The 18,159-nt window shown below is 38.6% G+C and overlaps 1 protein-coding gene across 4 annotated transcripts in view; it reads right to left on the reverse strand.

The window, feature by feature from the left end:
* Positions 1 to 27: 27 nt before the first annotated feature.
* Positions 28 to 18,159, reverse strand: part of BDP1 (B double prime 1, subunit of RNA polymerase III transcription initiation factor IIIB) — a 32,096-nt gene continuing 13,964 nt past the window's right edge. For 3 of the 4 annotated variants that reach the window (XM_039380941.1, XM_039380940.1, XM_039380939.1), the window contains exons 11-26: positions 17,918 to 18,092; positions 16,755 to 16,914; positions 14,460 to 14,536; positions 12,925 to 13,069; positions 12,691 to 12,770; positions 11,938 to 12,097; positions 10,860 to 10,942; positions 9,813 to 10,044; positions 8,644 to 8,831; positions 7,738 to 7,954; positions 7,064 to 7,251; positions 6,513 to 6,711; positions 4,989 to 5,104; positions 4,055 to 4,271; positions 3,384 to 3,568; positions 28 to 293 (exon numbers count right to left, since the gene is read on the reverse strand). In XM_039380941.1, coding sequence (XP_039236875.1) covers positions 74 to 293; positions 3,384 to 3,568; positions 4,055 to 4,271; positions 4,989 to 5,104; positions 6,513 to 6,711; positions 7,064 to 7,251; positions 7,738 to 7,954; positions 8,644 to 8,831; positions 9,813 to 10,044; positions 10,860 to 10,942; positions 11,938 to 12,097; positions 12,691 to 12,770; positions 12,925 to 13,069; positions 14,460 to 14,536; positions 16,755 to 16,914; positions 17,918 to 18,092 — 2,642 coding nt within the window. In that variant the 3' untranslated portion in view covers positions 28 to 73. The remainder of the gene's footprint in view (positions 294 to 3,383; positions 3,569 to 4,054; positions 4,272 to 4,988; positions 5,105 to 6,512; positions 6,712 to 7,063; positions 7,252 to 7,737; positions 7,955 to 8,643; positions 8,832 to 9,812; positions 10,045 to 10,859; positions 10,943 to 11,937; positions 12,098 to 12,690; positions 12,771 to 12,924; positions 13,070 to 14,459; positions 14,537 to 16,754; positions 16,915 to 17,917; positions 18,093 to 18,159) is intronic. The other variant, XM_039380943.1, reaches the window with a different exon arrangement.

Below are 18,159 nucleotides of genomic sequence, written 5' to 3' on the forward strand. Positions count from 1 at the left end.
CCAGCAATATACTGGATTTCTGTGCCATCTATGGTTCTGAGAACTTAAGCAAAAGAATTGATGTATAATTGGCTCAAAACATGTGATGAAGACTTACCATTGATACATCTGTTTTTAATAACAGCAAACATTCTTCTTCATTTCTGTTCTCAGTGTTGCCCTCTTCTTTGTTTTCACTTTCTTTGGGATAATCCCTTTTTCTAGTAAGTCTCATTCTGTTTGACCTTGGGATCCCGTGGAGTTCCCTTGCTCTCTGTTCACTTTCTTCTCCAGAACTTAATTCATCATTGGACCTACAAAAATATGTTTCAACTTTTACTACTGAGGAACTACAAAATACACTCTACAAGCTTGCTTACTATCCAAAATTTAAGACTTCCAGCTAGAAATGAAATTGTTTTCTGAATATTTATTTGTTTAGTTGATTAAGTTTAAATAAACACAAAGGAGGAAAAAAAACACTGCAAAAAGGAGGTAATTCCTCTGCAGCAATGAACTTTTCTGATTGCTTTTGGGAAAAATTTTTGGAAGGAAAACAACACTAAGAAATACTCTACATTAAGGTAGAGTAGAAAATTTCAGCTATACCAACATAGGTTTCCAAAATTAAGCAGCCAGAGAAACATTAATATTCAGTAATTCCAGTGCTCAAGGCTCTACTGCTTTCAAAGAGGACAATATTCTTACATCTTTTCAAGCACATTCAGCTCAGTAAGATAGAAATCTTGGGCTTCTAAACTCAAGACTTGGAAAGAGGCAAGAAGGAGAATCCAGGGAACTACAGTCTAGTCAGCCTCATCTCAGTCCCTGGAAAAGTGATGGAACAACTAAACCTGGAAACTACTTCCACACACATGAAAAAAACAAGGTGATTGGAGTAGTCACCATGAATTCACAATGGGGAAGTCACGCTTAACCAACTTGATAACCTTTTACAATGAAATGACTGCCTTGATAAATGAAGGGAGAGCAGTAAAGAGTGTCTACCCTGACTTCAGTAAGGCTTCTAACACTGTCTGTCTCCCCTAACATCCTCTTGTAAGGGAGCTGATGAACCATGGGCTGGATGAGCAGACAAGGAAGTGCACTAAAAACTGTCTGAATTGTTGGGTTCAGAGGTTTATGAACAATGGTACAAAATCCAGTTGGAGACCAGTAACTAGGAGTGTACCCTGTGGGTCAAATCTGTGTCAAATCCTGTTCAACACCGCCCTAAATCATCTGGAGGATGGGGCTGGGTGTAACCTCAGCAAGTCTACAGATGAGGCAGAGCTGGAAAGAATTGCTGAGACACCGGGAGAGTGTGCTGGCATCCAGAGGGACCTGGAAAGGCTGGAGATAGGGGCCGACAGGAACCTCAGGAAGTTCGACAAGGGGAGATGCCAAGTCCTTCCCCTGGGGAGGAACAACCCAAGGCAGAAGCACATGCTGCAAGCCAAGCAGGTGGAAAGCAGCTTTGCAGAAAAGAACCTGGGGGTCTTGGTAGCCTCAGAGTTGAAAAAACAGCTGGGCTGCATTAGGAGAAGCGTTTCCTGGCGTATTGACCAGTTCTGGGCTCCCTGGTAGGAGAGACACGGACATACTGGACACAGCCTGTCCAAGGGTCTTAAAGATGGCAAAGGGATTGAAGCATTTCTTGTAAAATGAAAGGCTGAAAGAGCAGGAATGGCTCAGCCTAGAAAGAAGGCTCAGGGGGATCTTCAATAGCTACATAAAAACCTAAAGGGAGGATGTGAACACAACAGACCCAGGCTTTTTCTGGTGGTGCCCAGTGCCAGAACAAGAGACAAAAGAGACAATGGGCAAAAAATAGAAGAGAAGGAGGTTCCTTCTGAGGATCAGAAAATACCTTTCCACTGTGAGGGGTACTAAGCCCTGGCACAGGCTGCCCAGAGAGACAGGGGAGTCTCCAGCTTTGGCAATATTGAAAAGCTGTGTGGACGTAGGGCATTGGGCAACCAGCTCCAGGTGGCCCTGCTCGACCAAGAGAGTTGTACCAGAAGACCTCTAGCAGACCCTTCCAACCTCAACTACTATGGGTTGAACTATGGGAGTCTGTGAAATTCCACCATCACAGAAGCCACAAAGACTGTAAAGTAAAACCCTTGTCTTGTTAGCACAAAGACTGGGATATGATTTCAATGTAAGTTACAGAAGAGATTTTAAGCAGAGTTTCAGACACAGGTGAGAACCAGAAGCTAATTTTAGAGAAAAGCAAAAGTGAATTGATTTGAGACTGCTCTGCATTAGTTTAGATCGAACAAAAGGTACCTTATAGCACAACTCAGAACTGTTACATGTAAATGGCACTATCTATCTGCCTTGTATTGCACATACATAAAAACCATCCCCTCCACCAAGAGAGTTGGGGACCCTCTCTCGATGACTGCACATCATTGCAGGAACTTCTAATTCAAAGAAAAACTGAAGAGACTCTGAATACATCTTAGACAGCAAGCTCATTTTATGTTTCTCTACTTGCCATTTCTCAATTATAAGTGAGTGCAAAGGGCACTGCTCAGTCTTTGGTCCACATTCAAAGTGCACTGTACCCTAAGAATCTATTACTGAGAAATTCAGACAGCTAAAGTATGATTACTTGCTTCTACCCTCATCTGCAAAGTACCTTCTAAAAAGGAAAACAGCCTTGAGTAAATTCTGTTAAAATTCTTATATTACTTAAGGATGCCACCTAGTGACTTTCACAGCACATAGTATATAACGACTAGTACAGCTCAGAGTCTATACTTCCAAAAGCAAGTGCTGTATGGAAACAACTGGACAAATGGACAAACTTTTTAAAGGACTGTTGTGGTTTAACCCCAGCCGGCAAGTAAGTACGATGCAGTCGGTCACTCCCCAGCTCTGGTGGGGAGGAGAGCTGAAAAGCAAAAGTAAGCCTTGTGGGATTAGATAAGAACACTTTAATAACTGAAACAAAATAAAATATAAAATAATGAAAGATAGAGTCAGACAGAGGAATAAAACCAAGAGAAACAAGTGATACACAATTGCCCACTACTTGCTGACTGATGCCCAGACCATGCCCAAGCAGCAATCAGCAGCCCCTGGCCACCTTCCCCTAGTTTATATACTGAGCTTGATGTCCTATGGTATGGAATATTCCTTTGGCCAGTTCAGATCAGCTGTCCTGGCTGTGCTGCCTCCCCACTGCCTGTACACCTGCTCACTGGCAGAGCATTGGGAAGCTGAAAAGTCAGGGTAAACACTGCTCAGCAACAACTAAAACATCAGTGTGTTATCAACATCGTTCTCACACTAAATCCAAACACAGCACTGCACCAGCTACTAAGGGAAAATGAGCTCTATCCCAGATGAAACCAGGACAAGAGCTTTTATACTTTGCCAAAAGGGAACTCTACCTTTCTGTGGCACTCAGAATGCTTCCCATAGCATCTGTAGATGGACACTCTTCTTGCCCTCCGTTGTTGTGGTCGTTTGGTGGCTTTTTAGAAGAACAGAGCATTTCTGACTTCATACATCTTGAATTTATGTCTAGATTGTCATTCTTGGCCAAATCTCCCACAAACAATACTTCCATGTCATCCTTAGATTAGAAAAAACAACAACAATATTAGCATTGCAAATTATGATTGAGCTGTTAACCTTAGACAAAACTTTGTTTAAAAGCTTTCAAGTAGTTTATGGCACCATCACTGTTGCTTATTCTTCTAGGGAAGGTATTTAACTAATAAAAATAGATACTATGACCAGTGCAGTCTTTCATGAGCAGTCATAAAGGAGCTCAGAAGAAACCCAGCAACAGAAATATGGCAGGTAGGTACCTATTCATGTATCAAGAATATGACTGAAATGTCAAAGTTTAAGTGAAGTCTTTAGATATCTTATCTGTGAGTCACTGACAGGATTTTGGAACACCTCATATTAGGGTGTAAATATTGAACAAGAATTCTCACTAGTCCAAAATTAATGGCTGCATTTACAACAACTCATTTAGATGTCAAAAAAAACCAGCTGGTGTGGAGCCAAGCATCAGAAAGTAAAGCCAGAAATATATGAATAGAATTCTCACTGTTGAGAGAGGTTTTTCTGATTCTTCTGCCACAGACAGTTTTTCTCCTTTATTCATTTCTTCCTCATCTGGAGAAGCAAGTTTTTGTGCTACTGGAGGTTCTTTTTTGCTATATGTTTCTTCCAGGTTTGGTCCAGTTCTTAGAGCTTCAAGCCTTGTGAGTTGTCCTGGTTTCTGAGAACCCAGCTTGCCTTCTTGGGAGGTAGATTTTTCAGCACTGGTGAATTTAAAGCAAAGAAACAAAACAAAACCAAAACAGAAAAAAAACACACACAAAAATTATGTCACTTGACTTTGGCTAGGAGGGGAAAAAAGCACTTCTGCACTTATTAAATTTTGAATCAACACTTATACGAGAGGGTTAGAGATTGATGGACTGCTTTGTTTAAGATCAATAAAATTGTATTTTCAAATATATATTTCTCACCTATGGTTAAGCTGGAGAAGGAATAACAGAATTTCTTTCTCAAGGCATTTTTAACATTAAGAAATAAGTTGTTTTGCTAACCATACCAACATCAAAGTATCTGCAGTCTAAGACACACTTCAGATCTTATTTTAACAAGAGCAGTAGTAAAACAGAAGAGCACACTGGGATGAGTGAAAGATAAGTTTCTGATATTTTGCAAAATTTGTATGTGTTACCCGTATGATTGCTACTTTTGCAAATACAAATCCAGTAATCAAAATGCTTGGTCAGGAAGAGCTATGAGGTCCTACAGATCAAGTATGTACCGGATAAACAATGACAAGTAGTTCAGCTCAAAAAAAAATGTGCTCTGAAAACACTGAAAGAAGCTTAAAGTTTAATTGAAAATTAAACTTTGGGGAAAGACAAAAAAACAAGGAACAAGAGAACTGACATTTCAAAGGTGTCTCATTATGCACGACAAGAAAGCCTTTCAAATGTAATTTCGCTAAACTCAAACCTCACCTGCTTTGTTCACATAAAATGTTTCCAGAAATAGAGGGCACCTGAGGCACCTCTTGCTGTTCCTGTTCCTTTCTGCTCAATACATCTGCTTGACACAATACAGCTTCATTTTCATCCTTTGATTTACAGTAAAAGAAGCATGAAGAGAAATAGGAACAAGTAAGCTTCTAAAACAGATATATTTTATATACAAAAATATAAACTGCACTATTTTCTCAATTAGAATAAAGATAAGAATCATGCTATCATAATTCAATTTATAGGCAAGAAATAACAGAAGTCTTTGTAGTTCTGGGCTACCCAGAGTTAAGCTCTTAAATACAATATGCACCCACATATTAAGGGTAACACTTGTCCTTTCAGCATTCAATCAACTCTCTATTACATAAAGCACCGTGGAAACAAAATACTTCAGCAAATGTAAAACCTTTGAAAACTGGACACTGCAGCACAGACACACCTGAGCCACAACACCATGAGCTCAGATTCAGAAAGCCTTATGAAGCTTTACTTCTGTATTTGCCACACTGGTTCCACAAAGAAGCCAGTGAAACATATCCTTCACCACACCAGGTCTGTAACAGCTTTATTTGTAAAGAGGAGCATCAGACCCACTCTGTTTCTACAGACTTGCCCAGCACAGAGCAGATGCACTTGCGTGGTTCACAGGTTAGAACAGCCAAAGCTGAACCACAAGGAACTATTCTCAGCGAGGGGTGAGCCAACACTGTGGCACTGACGGGGAGACGACAGACGTAGCACACCTGTGCTCCTATGCACCACACAAGTACTCCACACAGGTTCAAGAACAAAACCAGCTATAACCACTCCAAAAAATGAGTCACTCCAACAAAGCTTAGCTGTGTTTGAAATGTGAGGCAAGTCTACACAGATAGGCCTATATCCATGACATGATTCATGTGCAATCCACAAAATGGTTACAGAGAACTCATCGTACTATAATGGTTTTTGAGGATTTCAACCCCTTTTACAGTGCCTAGTAAAATGTCTGTGGGGATACACAGTGTAGGTGAATGACTCAACCTACTTGTGTAAAGGAGTATCAGGCAATGGTGAAGCCAGTCAAAACCTATCAAATTGATAAAACTTTTTTTTTTCATAAAAATAACTATGTTTTGCCATCACTTTATGTGGTATACTAAATTCCTAAACACACACTTGATTCATCCAAACAGGAAAGATAAAATGAGCAAAAAAAGCTAATTGTTATGCATTTTTGTTGTAGAGTTTATATTAAGAATGCATAAACCTTTTCACTATCACATAGTCCAATCAAAATCAGATCCTCATGTAACAGAAAAAAATAATAGTTAAACTTTTAGACTTCACTGCTTTTATACATGCAAGGGTATACATGCAACTTGCCAGGGTTTGGGAATTTTTTTCAACTAGTATATTGTCTCAGTTTCAGGGAGTGCAACTTAAACGTTCTAATTTAATTCATAAAGCAGAACACGCAACTCTGAATCAACTTTGAAGGCAAAAGCACTTATTAAGACTTACAGTGGCAGTACTGGCAAGCTCATCTTTTTGCAATACTAAGTGCTTTTCTTCAAGCTTTTTATTCTTTTCATTTTCTGATACTTTTAACTCCTTTCCAACAGCTCTTACCACGTTTGGCTTGTACCTCTGGAAACTGCTCGGCACTAACTGGATGTGTGGAGGAGGTTTTTGTTTACTTTCTTCTTCAGTGCTATTTTTGCTATCAATGCAAAGTTAGATGGGGAAAAAAAAAAAGGAAATTTAATACAAAACCATGTTACAGAAACAAATGCAGGTTCCCTATTTTTACATATAAAACCACTGAGTTTTTAAAAGAATCCCATCAGGCCCCACAGATTTTTAAGGATCTAGATGAAGTAGCAGATCCCGCACAATTTCAGGATTGATTGGGAGTTGTTACTGGAATTGTCACTAGTGTCAAAACCGTAAGAACTCAAACTTTGTGCAGTATTTTTATTAGATTATCTTTGCCACTAAGGAATCCATTGGTAATTTCCTTTTAAAATACTTTCATTGTTACTGTCAGGAACCAAAAGTAGCTAAGGTCTTACCCTGCGTTAGTAGTTAAAATATCATCTTGGTTAATATCAGGTAGACACAACTCAAGTTCACCATCCTCTGATCTTGAAGATGTTTTTGGGGATTTACAACTTGGCCTCTCAGAAATCTCCTGAACATGAAGTGACATCTCCTTTCCCAAGGGTTCTAGTGGTTTTAGGACTTCATATTTTCCTGTTTTCTGAAAAATGAAAACACAAGAACCAGAGCAAGTCATGATAATAAACCCAACACAGACATTACGATGTCTATGAAGTTGAGTACTAATCACACTCTAAAGTGTTTCCTGCAAAATTCCTCTAACTGCTCACTAACCATTTCCTAATCTTTCCAGGACAAATACACATTTTTTTATTTTAAACTTAAATAGCTTCAAATCCAGATTCCTTCTTTGCCAACTTGTATTAATACTTTTCTTTCTTCACTGTCAACTCTACAAAGCCACCTTGGATCAGAAAGACATTTGGACACATAAGGAGAGATACACTCATCTTTTTCTCTTCACATACAACCAAGTGAAAAGCACAGAAGTTTTAATGTACAAAATTTTAGCTTTTGAAAAAATTGTTTCAAAATTTATTAACTTTGTATTTTTTTAAATCATCAGTGTTTCATTTCACAAACCCAAAGGCTCAAATACAACGTAACAAAAAAAAAAAAGCCTCACATCTGTGTCAGGAAGGATACTACATTCACTGTCACAATTTGTCAAACTTTCTTCCTTGTTGATATCTTTTTGTAATACACCTTTATTATTTATATCCAGCACTTCTTTTCTATTAGTTGTCATTCTTAAATTTGGCTTTGGTCTCTGGAATCGACTCCTAAGTAGCCGAGCTGATGATAAAACAGTTTTCTCCTCTTCCTTCTGAGGATGAGATTCCCTACAAAAACAAACAGAAGAGCAATCAAAAGCATGGGACAACATGGCATACTTGTATGCAGCTCTCAGAGCAATAACAAAGTTACTGACATGAAAAAAGGTCCAATAAAAACAGCAATCACCAGCAAAAGCTTGTGTATCTGATAAATAGACGAGTAAAGATAAGTTAAGAAAAGGTGCCGTTTCAGAACAACTGCAATTTTCAGTTGAGACCTGGAAGACAGGTTGAGGCATTTCAGGGGATATATATATATTTTACAAATGCCTTTGTCTAACCATGTTTAATGTTACTGAGCAGACTTAGAGAACACTTGTAGTTGCCTTTTTTTTTTTAAGGGACACTTTAAGAGGAAACCAAACCCTGTACTCAAGGATTTATATAAGCACATTTGGATGCACTGCTGAGACCAACATGGAGAAGACGACCACAGGAACTAGGCATCATAAAAATGTATTTATTTGGAAATTAGGCCCATGGTCTAAAAGATGAAATTAACATCCAACAGCATACAAACCTAGTGCTTTCAAACCCTTGGAGTTTTGTTTGTTGACGTCTAGTATTGTCTTGATTAAACTTCTCATTATAGATATAAAACTTGTTTGTAATGCTGCAGTTGATAAAATTGTAGAACACCTAGGGATACTGATGGCTTTGACCCATCCTTTCTCTCCATTTAAAAAAAACCTTACCCTGTATTGAAATCTGAAACCTGTTTCAAGGCATCTGACAATCCCTTTTCACTTTCACAGCTTTCTGCTTCTGAGGACTTTTCTTGGAAACACTGTCTTGTAGATTTTGAGTTCATCTCAGAATCTGTAGAAACATCCCCTTCTAACATCACAGTGCATGGCTGAGTGTCTTCAAGAACTGTCAAATTCTAAAAGGAATAAAAGTTTCACTCTATTAAGATGAAATATTTGCTTAACCACTCATTTAAGAGAGGAGGGGGAAAATGAAAAAGTTTTAGGACTTCTTACAGAAACACTAAGATGTATTTTTCTTATTGTCAGTCAACTAGTATCAGAACATAACTGTAAAAGTAAAAAGTTATTTTTCTTTATATTTTCTTTCTGAAGTGGTTGATCTTCCAAGAGACCTTTTTCTTTGCACTTCTTTTTTCAGATCCAGTATCACGAATACAACAAAGGGAGACATAAACCATTTATCCGTGAGTGCTGGTTTGCCTGAGGTAGAGTTGATTTTCTTCAGAGTGGCTAGTATGGGGCTGTGCTTTGGATTTGTGCTGAAAACAGTGCTGATAGTATAGAGACATTTTTGTTATTGCTGAGCAGGGCTTACAGAGAGTCAAGACCTTTTCTGCTTTTCATACTGCCAGGCTGGTGAGGGGATTGGGGTGCATGGAAGGCTGGGAGGAGACACAGCTGGGACAACTGACTGAGACTGACCAAAGGCATATTCCAGATCATATGACATCATGCTCAGCGTATAAAGTGGGAGGAATGGCGTTTGTCTTCCCAAGTAACTGTTACACACAATGGAGCCCAGCTTTCCTGGGAATGGCTGAACACCTGCCTGCCAACAGAAGGTCTTTATCTTAGCCCACGAGTTCTCTAGCTTTATCCCCTCCAATTATCTCCAAGATCTGCTGGTGGGGGAGTGAGTGAGCAAGCTGGAACTTGGTTCCTGACTGGCGTTAAACCCAACACCATAGGAAACAGAATCCAAGTGCAAACACGAGGAAATTTTATGACAATTTAGTTTATGCTGAAAGAATAAACAAAGCGTGCAATGGCTGTCCTTACAAATTATGTGGCATGTAGCTAGATCTCTGTTACCAAATTCTTCTACTAATGACTCAGCAAAACAGCGTGCCTAAGCAACTGCTCAAGAAACTTACACTTTTGAGGCAGGGATCATTGTTTTCATCTCTGTGGTGCATTATATCTTTTTCTACTTCTCCACCTTTAATTGTCTTCTCTTCAGGATCTTTTTCATCTATCAGTTCTTTTTGCCTTGCAACAGTTCTTCCTAGATTTGGTTTTGGTCTCTGTACTCTGCCTCTCCTTAGAGGGGCGGGATTCAGCAAACTCCGTTTGCTGTCTTCTTGTAAACCCACTGTTTCATTAGACCTGGAAAAACACGTAAGATCCATGAAATACATATCATGTCTGAAAGTGGGAGGAGAATTAGAGAAGTGGGGCTTTTTCATTCTTTTTTAGAAACAGTTATTAACATACGCAGATCTAGAATGTATTACTAGCTTCTTGAACTAATTATCAAACCTAGTTTATCTCTCTTCATCCTCTTCAATCATCTTTCTTTAAAAACAAAAATTTGAGTGTGTTTTTTTTTGTTGCTGTTGTTGCTTTAGGTTGTTCTGGGGTTTTTTGTTTGGGTTTTTTGGGGGTGAAGGGGCAGTTGGCTTTTTTTTAAATTTCACTTCTTACAATCTCTTCTGTAAAACCTATTCCTCCTTTTACACTACAGCTGCCAATTCTCCACTGAAAAAAAACACAAAACTTAATAAATATGTGCATTTAAATTACCCACATGTTGGATTTTTTTTCTCATCCTACCTGACACCTAACACTTAACTACACTTTGAGAACAAACACTTATTCCCATTGTTTAAATACTTAACCACTGAATCAGATGCATTTCAGTATTAAAGCCAGTAGCGGAAGGCTTCTTTTAGTTTTCAAGAGACTTAAGTTTTTTCGCATTTACCATGACTGACTTCTCGTTTAAAAGCACCACTTTAAAAACAAAAGTGCTTAATCTATGTTTCATGCATGAGTAAAGATTCCTATTCTTCCCTCAATTTCTGTCTCATTGCAGAAGTTTTTGAAGAAACTTCTATAATTACCACACTGTGAAGTACTACCACAAGGGATGGCAAATTGCTGGAGAGCAGCACATACCTCCTCATTTTTCTCACACTTACTGAGACACTGTCGCCAGGACTTGGTCATCTTTTTCTGCAGCTTCTTCACTGGTAACATCAGACCTATTACTCTGGTCAGTATTCTAAACAGAAATAGAACATCATGATGTTAACGCTCTTACATTTATAAAGTCCAGCATTACCTGACTGACCAAGTAACTGTAAATAACAAGAGACAAAACAAATCGCTTGTGACAGACATATGCAATTACAGGGTACATTTCATAGTCAGAGAGGTGCAGTAAAAATCAGATTGAACAACTAAAGCTATATTTGCTGTAGGACATGAAAGATTATTGGTATCCACCGTTTGCATAACAAGCTTTCAGCATAGCAGAGGTTTCTAAGCAATATCACACTGTCACTGTAGGCTAAGTAAGTGGCTAATTCCTGGTCATACTCTGGGGCAATGTCCTAGTTAGGACAGCTGAGACCAGTTCATCACTGGATGGGTGTAACCCAAAACTGTGTATTCTATAGCCTTCCATGCCATTTCCCAGAAACTGTTATCAATGAACCATTTACACTATCTGTCCATAGAGCCTGACTCCTCAGGCTATAAACTAGGTGTTAAGAGGCCTGTGAGATAGGATGTTGCTTTTGTCCTCACACCCATTAAGGAACTCCCCACCCTGAGGGAGGTACTGAGCATTCCTGCCTGAACTGGAGGATATATAATCTTGGAGCCTTGGGACCTTTTTAACCACTCGTGGGATCCAGAGGAAGACTGCAGGCCACCACTCTCAACCAGACTGCAACAGGTTTTCCCCTCTCCTTTTACTTTGGACTCGGGGCCCAAAGAACACCACTCTGTTCATGACCCAGGGTGCTGGGTTATATATTGTGGGTTAAAACCAATTGTTTGTCTGTATAATCATACTTATTGTATTATTTTATTAAATTGTTATTCTGACTTATAATCTCTCTTTTGAGTTGAGTTCATTTCCCCTGCTGGTTTACCTTTAAACCAGCACAGGCGAAAAAAGAAAAGAAAAACCCCAGAAAGATCACATTACTGTTGCATCCAGCAGCTTTTTAGCTAACACATTATCTCTAGTTATGTTATTCTGTTAAATACCTTTTCAGTTTCCCCCTTAAGCTGTAGATGGGACATTTTATCATTTCCTGCATCTTTTTCAGGCTCTTCTTTCCTTCCAGATGCTCTTGTAATATTAGGTTTAAATCTCTGTCGACATCCTCTAAGTACTGCCTTTACAACTGCAGTTTTTTCAGGTTCTCTGCAAAAAGGATCCAGAACAGTGACATTTACTACAAAATATTCAAGCCTGTGTAATATTCAGTAACTTGCACAGCTTTTTTTACTGGAATCTGATTGTCTTCAGAATGATTTGCCCAAATTTAGGCAAGTTTCTTCACATGAGAAACAAACTTTGTTTAGTCTTACAGAGTGTGGAAACTCAATTTATCTACTTATTAAAAAGAGATTAATTTTTCACACAGTGTAGGACCTTACCTAGACTGCATACTTGTATCTGCCTCTGCAAGTATCAGAAGCAGAGCCTTTAGCTGACAACAGAGATTAGGAGGAAAGCAAAACCATGGTTATCAATTCCCACAATTTCCCCTTTCAAATTCCAAGCACAGTTGGTACTTCATAAAGTAATGCTTTCCTCAACTTTCCAGAAAAGAAATACATACCTTCTGCCACAGTGCCACCTGATATCATCCAAGAAAATGCTGAAGTCAATTTTAAGATTTATATTAAAACTTCACCGCTATTGTTGTCTTTTCATAAGAGCATTGTATAGAATAAATTAACAATTATATTTAGTTAATTCCAGGAGACTGGAGAAGTGATCTCAATACTTACTCAGATTCATTATCCAAATCTCTGTTCTCCACTTCTGTGGCTTCATTTCTGTTTCTTCTTCTACTGTCCTCCTCAGAGCACTGGAATTGAGGCAAGAAATATTACCCTTTGAGAAGTGTGTAGATACCTCAGTAGCATTTCTTAAAATACTACTTATAAGACTGTAGCTGGTCCACAGTATCCGCCTGATGAAAACAGCATCAAGAACATAACATATTAACGGCTCCCTCTGACCTTTTCATCTGTATTCTCAGGGTTTGGAGAGGAAGCTTCAGACTCCATTTTGTCTTGTGCTGCTGTCTCCCTCCTTCCAGATGATCTCATCAAATTGGGTTTAGGTCTTTGCAAGCGCCTTCTGTCTGCTGATTTTTCAGTTTTCCTTAAGACATAAAAAGAGGTGGTATAGAAGCTTACCAAATATACACTTGAAGTTTTATACGGTCCAAGATGTGCTTCAAGAGCATCACAGACTGCATAAGTCAAGACACTGCATGCAGCAAGAGAATAAACAGAAAAAAAATTTCATCTTTTTGATATTAGAAGACATGCTACTTTATTGAAAGAGCATCAAATAAACCTTAACAACTTTGATGGCTTTCAGTGGAATCTACTTAAAAATACCTGAAGGAAGCATTTCATGCCATTAAATAAATAGGAATACCTTTTCTCCTAGGGATTCATGTCAATGAGTCTCCTAGGGATTCACAATTCATGTCAGTGTGAACAGGTTTATTGGGTTTAATAGAAACAACAGAAATCTGCTCTATATACAAAATTTTCTATCTGCCTCTCCTGTCCCTCCAAGCCATTTCAAAGCTATCTCAGCCATGGAACAGTGAACTGCTGTTTTCAAACACCTTGTCCTACTGCCAACATCCACACATTACTGAAGAATGGGGTACATACATCACTCTCTGTGTCCTAACCACTGCAGTGGTGTGTCCAGGGATTCACACAGTGGCAAAGCCTTACATCTTACCAACTATCTTCAGATTGGGAACTACTACCTTTTCTTATATTCTTCCTAGGGCAGGACAAATAAAGCTTTGATAGTCTTTATCAGAAGAGCCTTTCCAAATGGGAAAGATAGAAGCACGAAAACCAATTTAGCATGAACTAGTAGCCCATCCATAAATCACCTTTAAAAATTATATCATGGAATAAGAAATCGATGATCACGCAAAAAGGAAAACTTAAGGCACAGACTTCTTTAAATACCACTGCTCAGTGTAAGAAATAGTCACAAAGATTAACTTCATAAAGGAGTGCAAGTAAGACAGAGACATCTTGGAGTATCTTCTTCAATTCTTGCTCTGAGCTCCAAAGAGCAAAAGTGCCCAAACAGGAAGGAAGGAATACACCATAAACATAATGCATATAGTTAATAAGTTTTGATGGACAATTATGAATGTCAAAGAATTAAGTGAGGCCCTTTCATTAAAAAAACAAAATCAACTTTCACAAGCAAGCTTCACCCACAAAGTAGCAGAAATTCATCTCTTGTTCTTGCTGACTTCAGATAGGTTAGATTTCTTTTTCTAAACTTAGTTAAGTCTTCTTCCCTGTTCCCACTAACATTTAAGTTTTAGTTCAATGAATTGCTCCTCAGTGATCAAAATTTCTATCAAAAAACTTCATCATATACGGAAAACAAGTTATCATGATTTCTGTTCTAGTTCACCTTGCTATGGTCAAGCAGAATTATATCCAAATTGAGTAGACACAGATTTATTTCCAGTACCACTGCAAGGTAAGATAATTCTACTTACATGATTTCAGACTGAGAACCACGTTCTGATGCACTTTGTTTTTCATCTGGTCTATGTGAGTGATGTATGTCTTTGTTCTGAGTAAGAAAAAAAATGTTGTAGAAAAGAAACAATAAACTTTTACTGTAAAGAAGAGCAGAAACAAGATTCCTACAATGGTTGAGGCTAAAAGGGTCTGCTAGAGGTCTTCTGGTACAACTCTCTTGATCGAGCAGGGTCACCTGGAGCTGGTTGCCCAATGCCCTACGTCCACACAGCTTTTCAATATTGCCAAAGCTGGAGACTCCCCTGTCTCTCTGGGCAGCCTGTGCCAGGGCTTAGTACCCCTCACAGTGGAAAGGTATTTTCTGATCCTCAGAAGGAACCTCCTTCTCTTCTATTTTTTGCCCATTGTCTCTTTTGTCTCTTGTTCTGGCACTGGGCACCACCAGAAAAAGCCTGGGTCTGTTGTGTTCACATCCTCCCTTTAGGCTTTCATGTAGCTATTGAAGATCCCCCTGAGCCTTCTTTCTAGGCTGAGCCATTCCTGCTCTTTCAGCCTTTCATCTTACAAGAGATGCTTCGATCCCTTTGCCATCTTTAAGACCCTTGGACAGGCTGTGTCCAGTATGTCCGTGTCTCTCCTACCAGGGAGCCCAGAACTGGTCAATACGCCAGGAAACGCTTCTCCTAATGCAGTCCAGCTGTTTTTTCAACTCTGAGGCTACCAAGACCCCCAGGTTCTTTTCTGCAAAGCTGCTTTCCACCTGCTTGGCTTGCAGCATGTGCTGCTGCCTTGGGTTGTTCCTCCCCAGGGGAAGGACTTGGCATCTCCCCTTGTCGAACTTCCTGAGGTTCCTGTCGGCCCCTATCTCCAGCCTTTCCAGGTCCCTCTGGATGCCAGCACACTCTCCCGGTGTCTCAGCAATTCTTTCCAGCTCTGCCTCATCTGTAGACTTGCTGAGGTTACACCCAGCCCCATCCTCCAGATGATTTAGGGCGGTGTTGAACAGGATTCGACACAGTATTGACCCACAGGGTACACTCCTAGTTACTGGTCTCCAACTGGATTTTGTACCATTGTTCATAAAACTCTGAACCCAACAATTCAGACAGTTTTTAGTGCACTTCCTTGTCTGCTCATCCAGCCCATGGTTCATCAGCTCCCTTACAAGAGGATGTTAGGGGAGACAGACAGTGATAGAAGCCTTACTGAAGTCAGGGTAGACACTCTTTACTGCTCTCCCTTTCTTTTGTACTTTCTAAGATGAAGAATGATCTTAAGGGGAAAGTTTGTGGTGAGATATTAGGAAATTCTACATGTTAGTGTTTCCCTAATGCAACAGGCGAATTATTTGTTCTTTAGCCTTTTAGATATGACATTCCAAAAATTACAATGAAACCGGGATAGAAGAATTATCAAGGGAATGGAACTTTCTCTGTATGAGGAGAAATGTAAGATTAAAACTTTTCACCCTGAAAACAATATTGTTAGAGAGAGGGAGACATGGCATTATAAACAAGAATAGCTTGAAGATGATGAACAAGAATATCATAAAGATGAACAGGAACTTAACAACAGAAGTATTGCGCATATTAAACTACCATGCAGCATGCTTAAAACAATCCAAAGAATACCCTTTTTTAATTAAGTAAATAATTATCTCAGCTGTAATATGCAATTCATCACAGAAGTACTGGTAGATGCAAAAAAAGCAGCTAGACAAAATCATGAGTAAGTGGTGCATCAAGGGCTTCAAAATAAACCAGATGCAATTCCAGAAGTTTCTAAACTGCTGGACCTCATTAGAACATACCTGAGGAGAGATCATTCAATCCTGGTCCAGTTTCCTATATCATTCCTGGAACACCCCATGGTAGCCACTACAGTGGACAAGAGTTCACAGAGGTTTCCACTCTGAGACAGCACAAACAACCTAATGCTGTCCCCACTCAAATAAGTTTCCAACATCGTACTAGTAAGCGTATGCCAGCAAAATCCTGCTCCAGGGTTTAATTGTTCATTTTGCAATGCTTCACTTTTGGATAATTAAACTGTTCTGCTGTTTTATTTGTCTATGACAAGCATGCACAGTATACTCTCTGAATAAATTCAGGTTAACAGACAATCCATTAAACCCAGCCAAACTGATACTATTTAAATTTTGGTGATGTTCTTAGACCTGATGACTTTTGTCCACCCAGTGGTGAAATCATCACAAAAACAATCAAAAAATGGCTTTGATTTAATTTACAAACCTCTTCTAATGATAATGGGCAAGGTCTTGAGAAGAACTACATAAAAAATAAAAATACCTTTGTTTCTCTAGTTTCTTCAGATTGCCTTTCTTGGCTTCTAATCTTTGTAACTGGTAACTCTGAAATCTGGCTTTCCTGTGATGTATCATCTCTAATATCCCCAGTCCTCGGTTTAGCTGATTCTGTTTCTAATATAACATTGTTGACATCTTCAAAGCTGAAATAAATACAAGCATACAGCAACATTAGTGTATTTTTACAAAAAAAAGCTATTAGTGTTTACAGATAGATCAAGTTGCACAGCAAAACAACGCAATTTCGACATAAGTATCTATGTTACAGAGAATCTACAAGTTTTAGTGATATTTGCAGAATAAGAGCTTTAAAACAACTTTTGTACTTTTGCACTGCTATTATAAGATGATGTTTAAATCTGATCTGATTATTCTAGACTAGATTGTTTTTAAAAAACAAACTTTAACAAGAACAGTGTATGCAGAAGCTTCTTTCCTCTTATCCTTAGGGACCATCTATGCTGAGTTCAAAGGCAAATAGCTGTTCCTTCATATGTTTCTAATGAGGTATTAAAGGACATTGTTATTTTATACAGATTCTCAGAAACTTTAATCGCAATACAGCTAAATAGAACTAACATGCAAGACTCTCAAGTTGCACTCACAGTTTCATAATGAATTTTTACATTTACCACTTTCACATATATCAAGTCTAATAAACATTCACTTTCTTATAAGTAAAAGTATGCCCAAAATTGAACAAAACAAAAGCTAGCCTCCCACCCATATTCTGCAAAAATAAAGTCTAAGCAACATTCCTTTTCCACAAGAACCATTTTATTAAAAACAGACAAATTTTTCAAGCATATAGCAACACTACTTAGCAACATTATCAACCAGTGCTCGAAGAGAAATATTAGGAGTTCGGATAAACCAATGCTCTTCCTAAACACTCAAAAAGAATGCAATCAGTTTTGTAAGTGACTTTAGTATTAATGTACATCAATTTTGCAAGTGCAGCCCATCAAGGCAGAGAATATTTTCATATGTTTGATTGTGTAAATCATAAACAGCTTACTAAAACCCGGGACAGTTCTCAGAAACCAAAAACCTGCACATTCTGTGGCAGTTAATATGAATAAATAAAACCAAAATTAAAACTTTTAACTCTTTTATTTTGCCTAAACTTTCCATTATAAACATTACCTGCATAAATCAACACCACCTTCTCTCTCCATTTGGTCGGTCACTGGTAAACAGGACTCTGATCTCTCTTCCTCTGTGACAGCAGTTTCATCTTGTTTTCCTTCAATAGCACAATCCAGTTCTTCTCTACAAGTCGTATGACTATCATTGCTTGTATCATGTACCACTTTTTTCCCTGAGAATTAATAAGAACTAAATCAATCTGGACATTCTGGGAAACATCTTCAAATTCCAATTCTCAA

This window comes from Pipra filicauda, unplaced genomic scaffold, assembly GCF_003945595.2.
Source record: "Pipra filicauda isolate LSUMZ 115617 unplaced genomic scaffold, ASM394559v2 scaffold208_size1342795_pilon, whole genome shotgun sequence".
NCBI classification, from domain to species: domain Eukaryota; kingdom Metazoa; phylum Chordata; class Aves; order Passeriformes; family Pipridae; genus Pipra; species Pipra filicauda.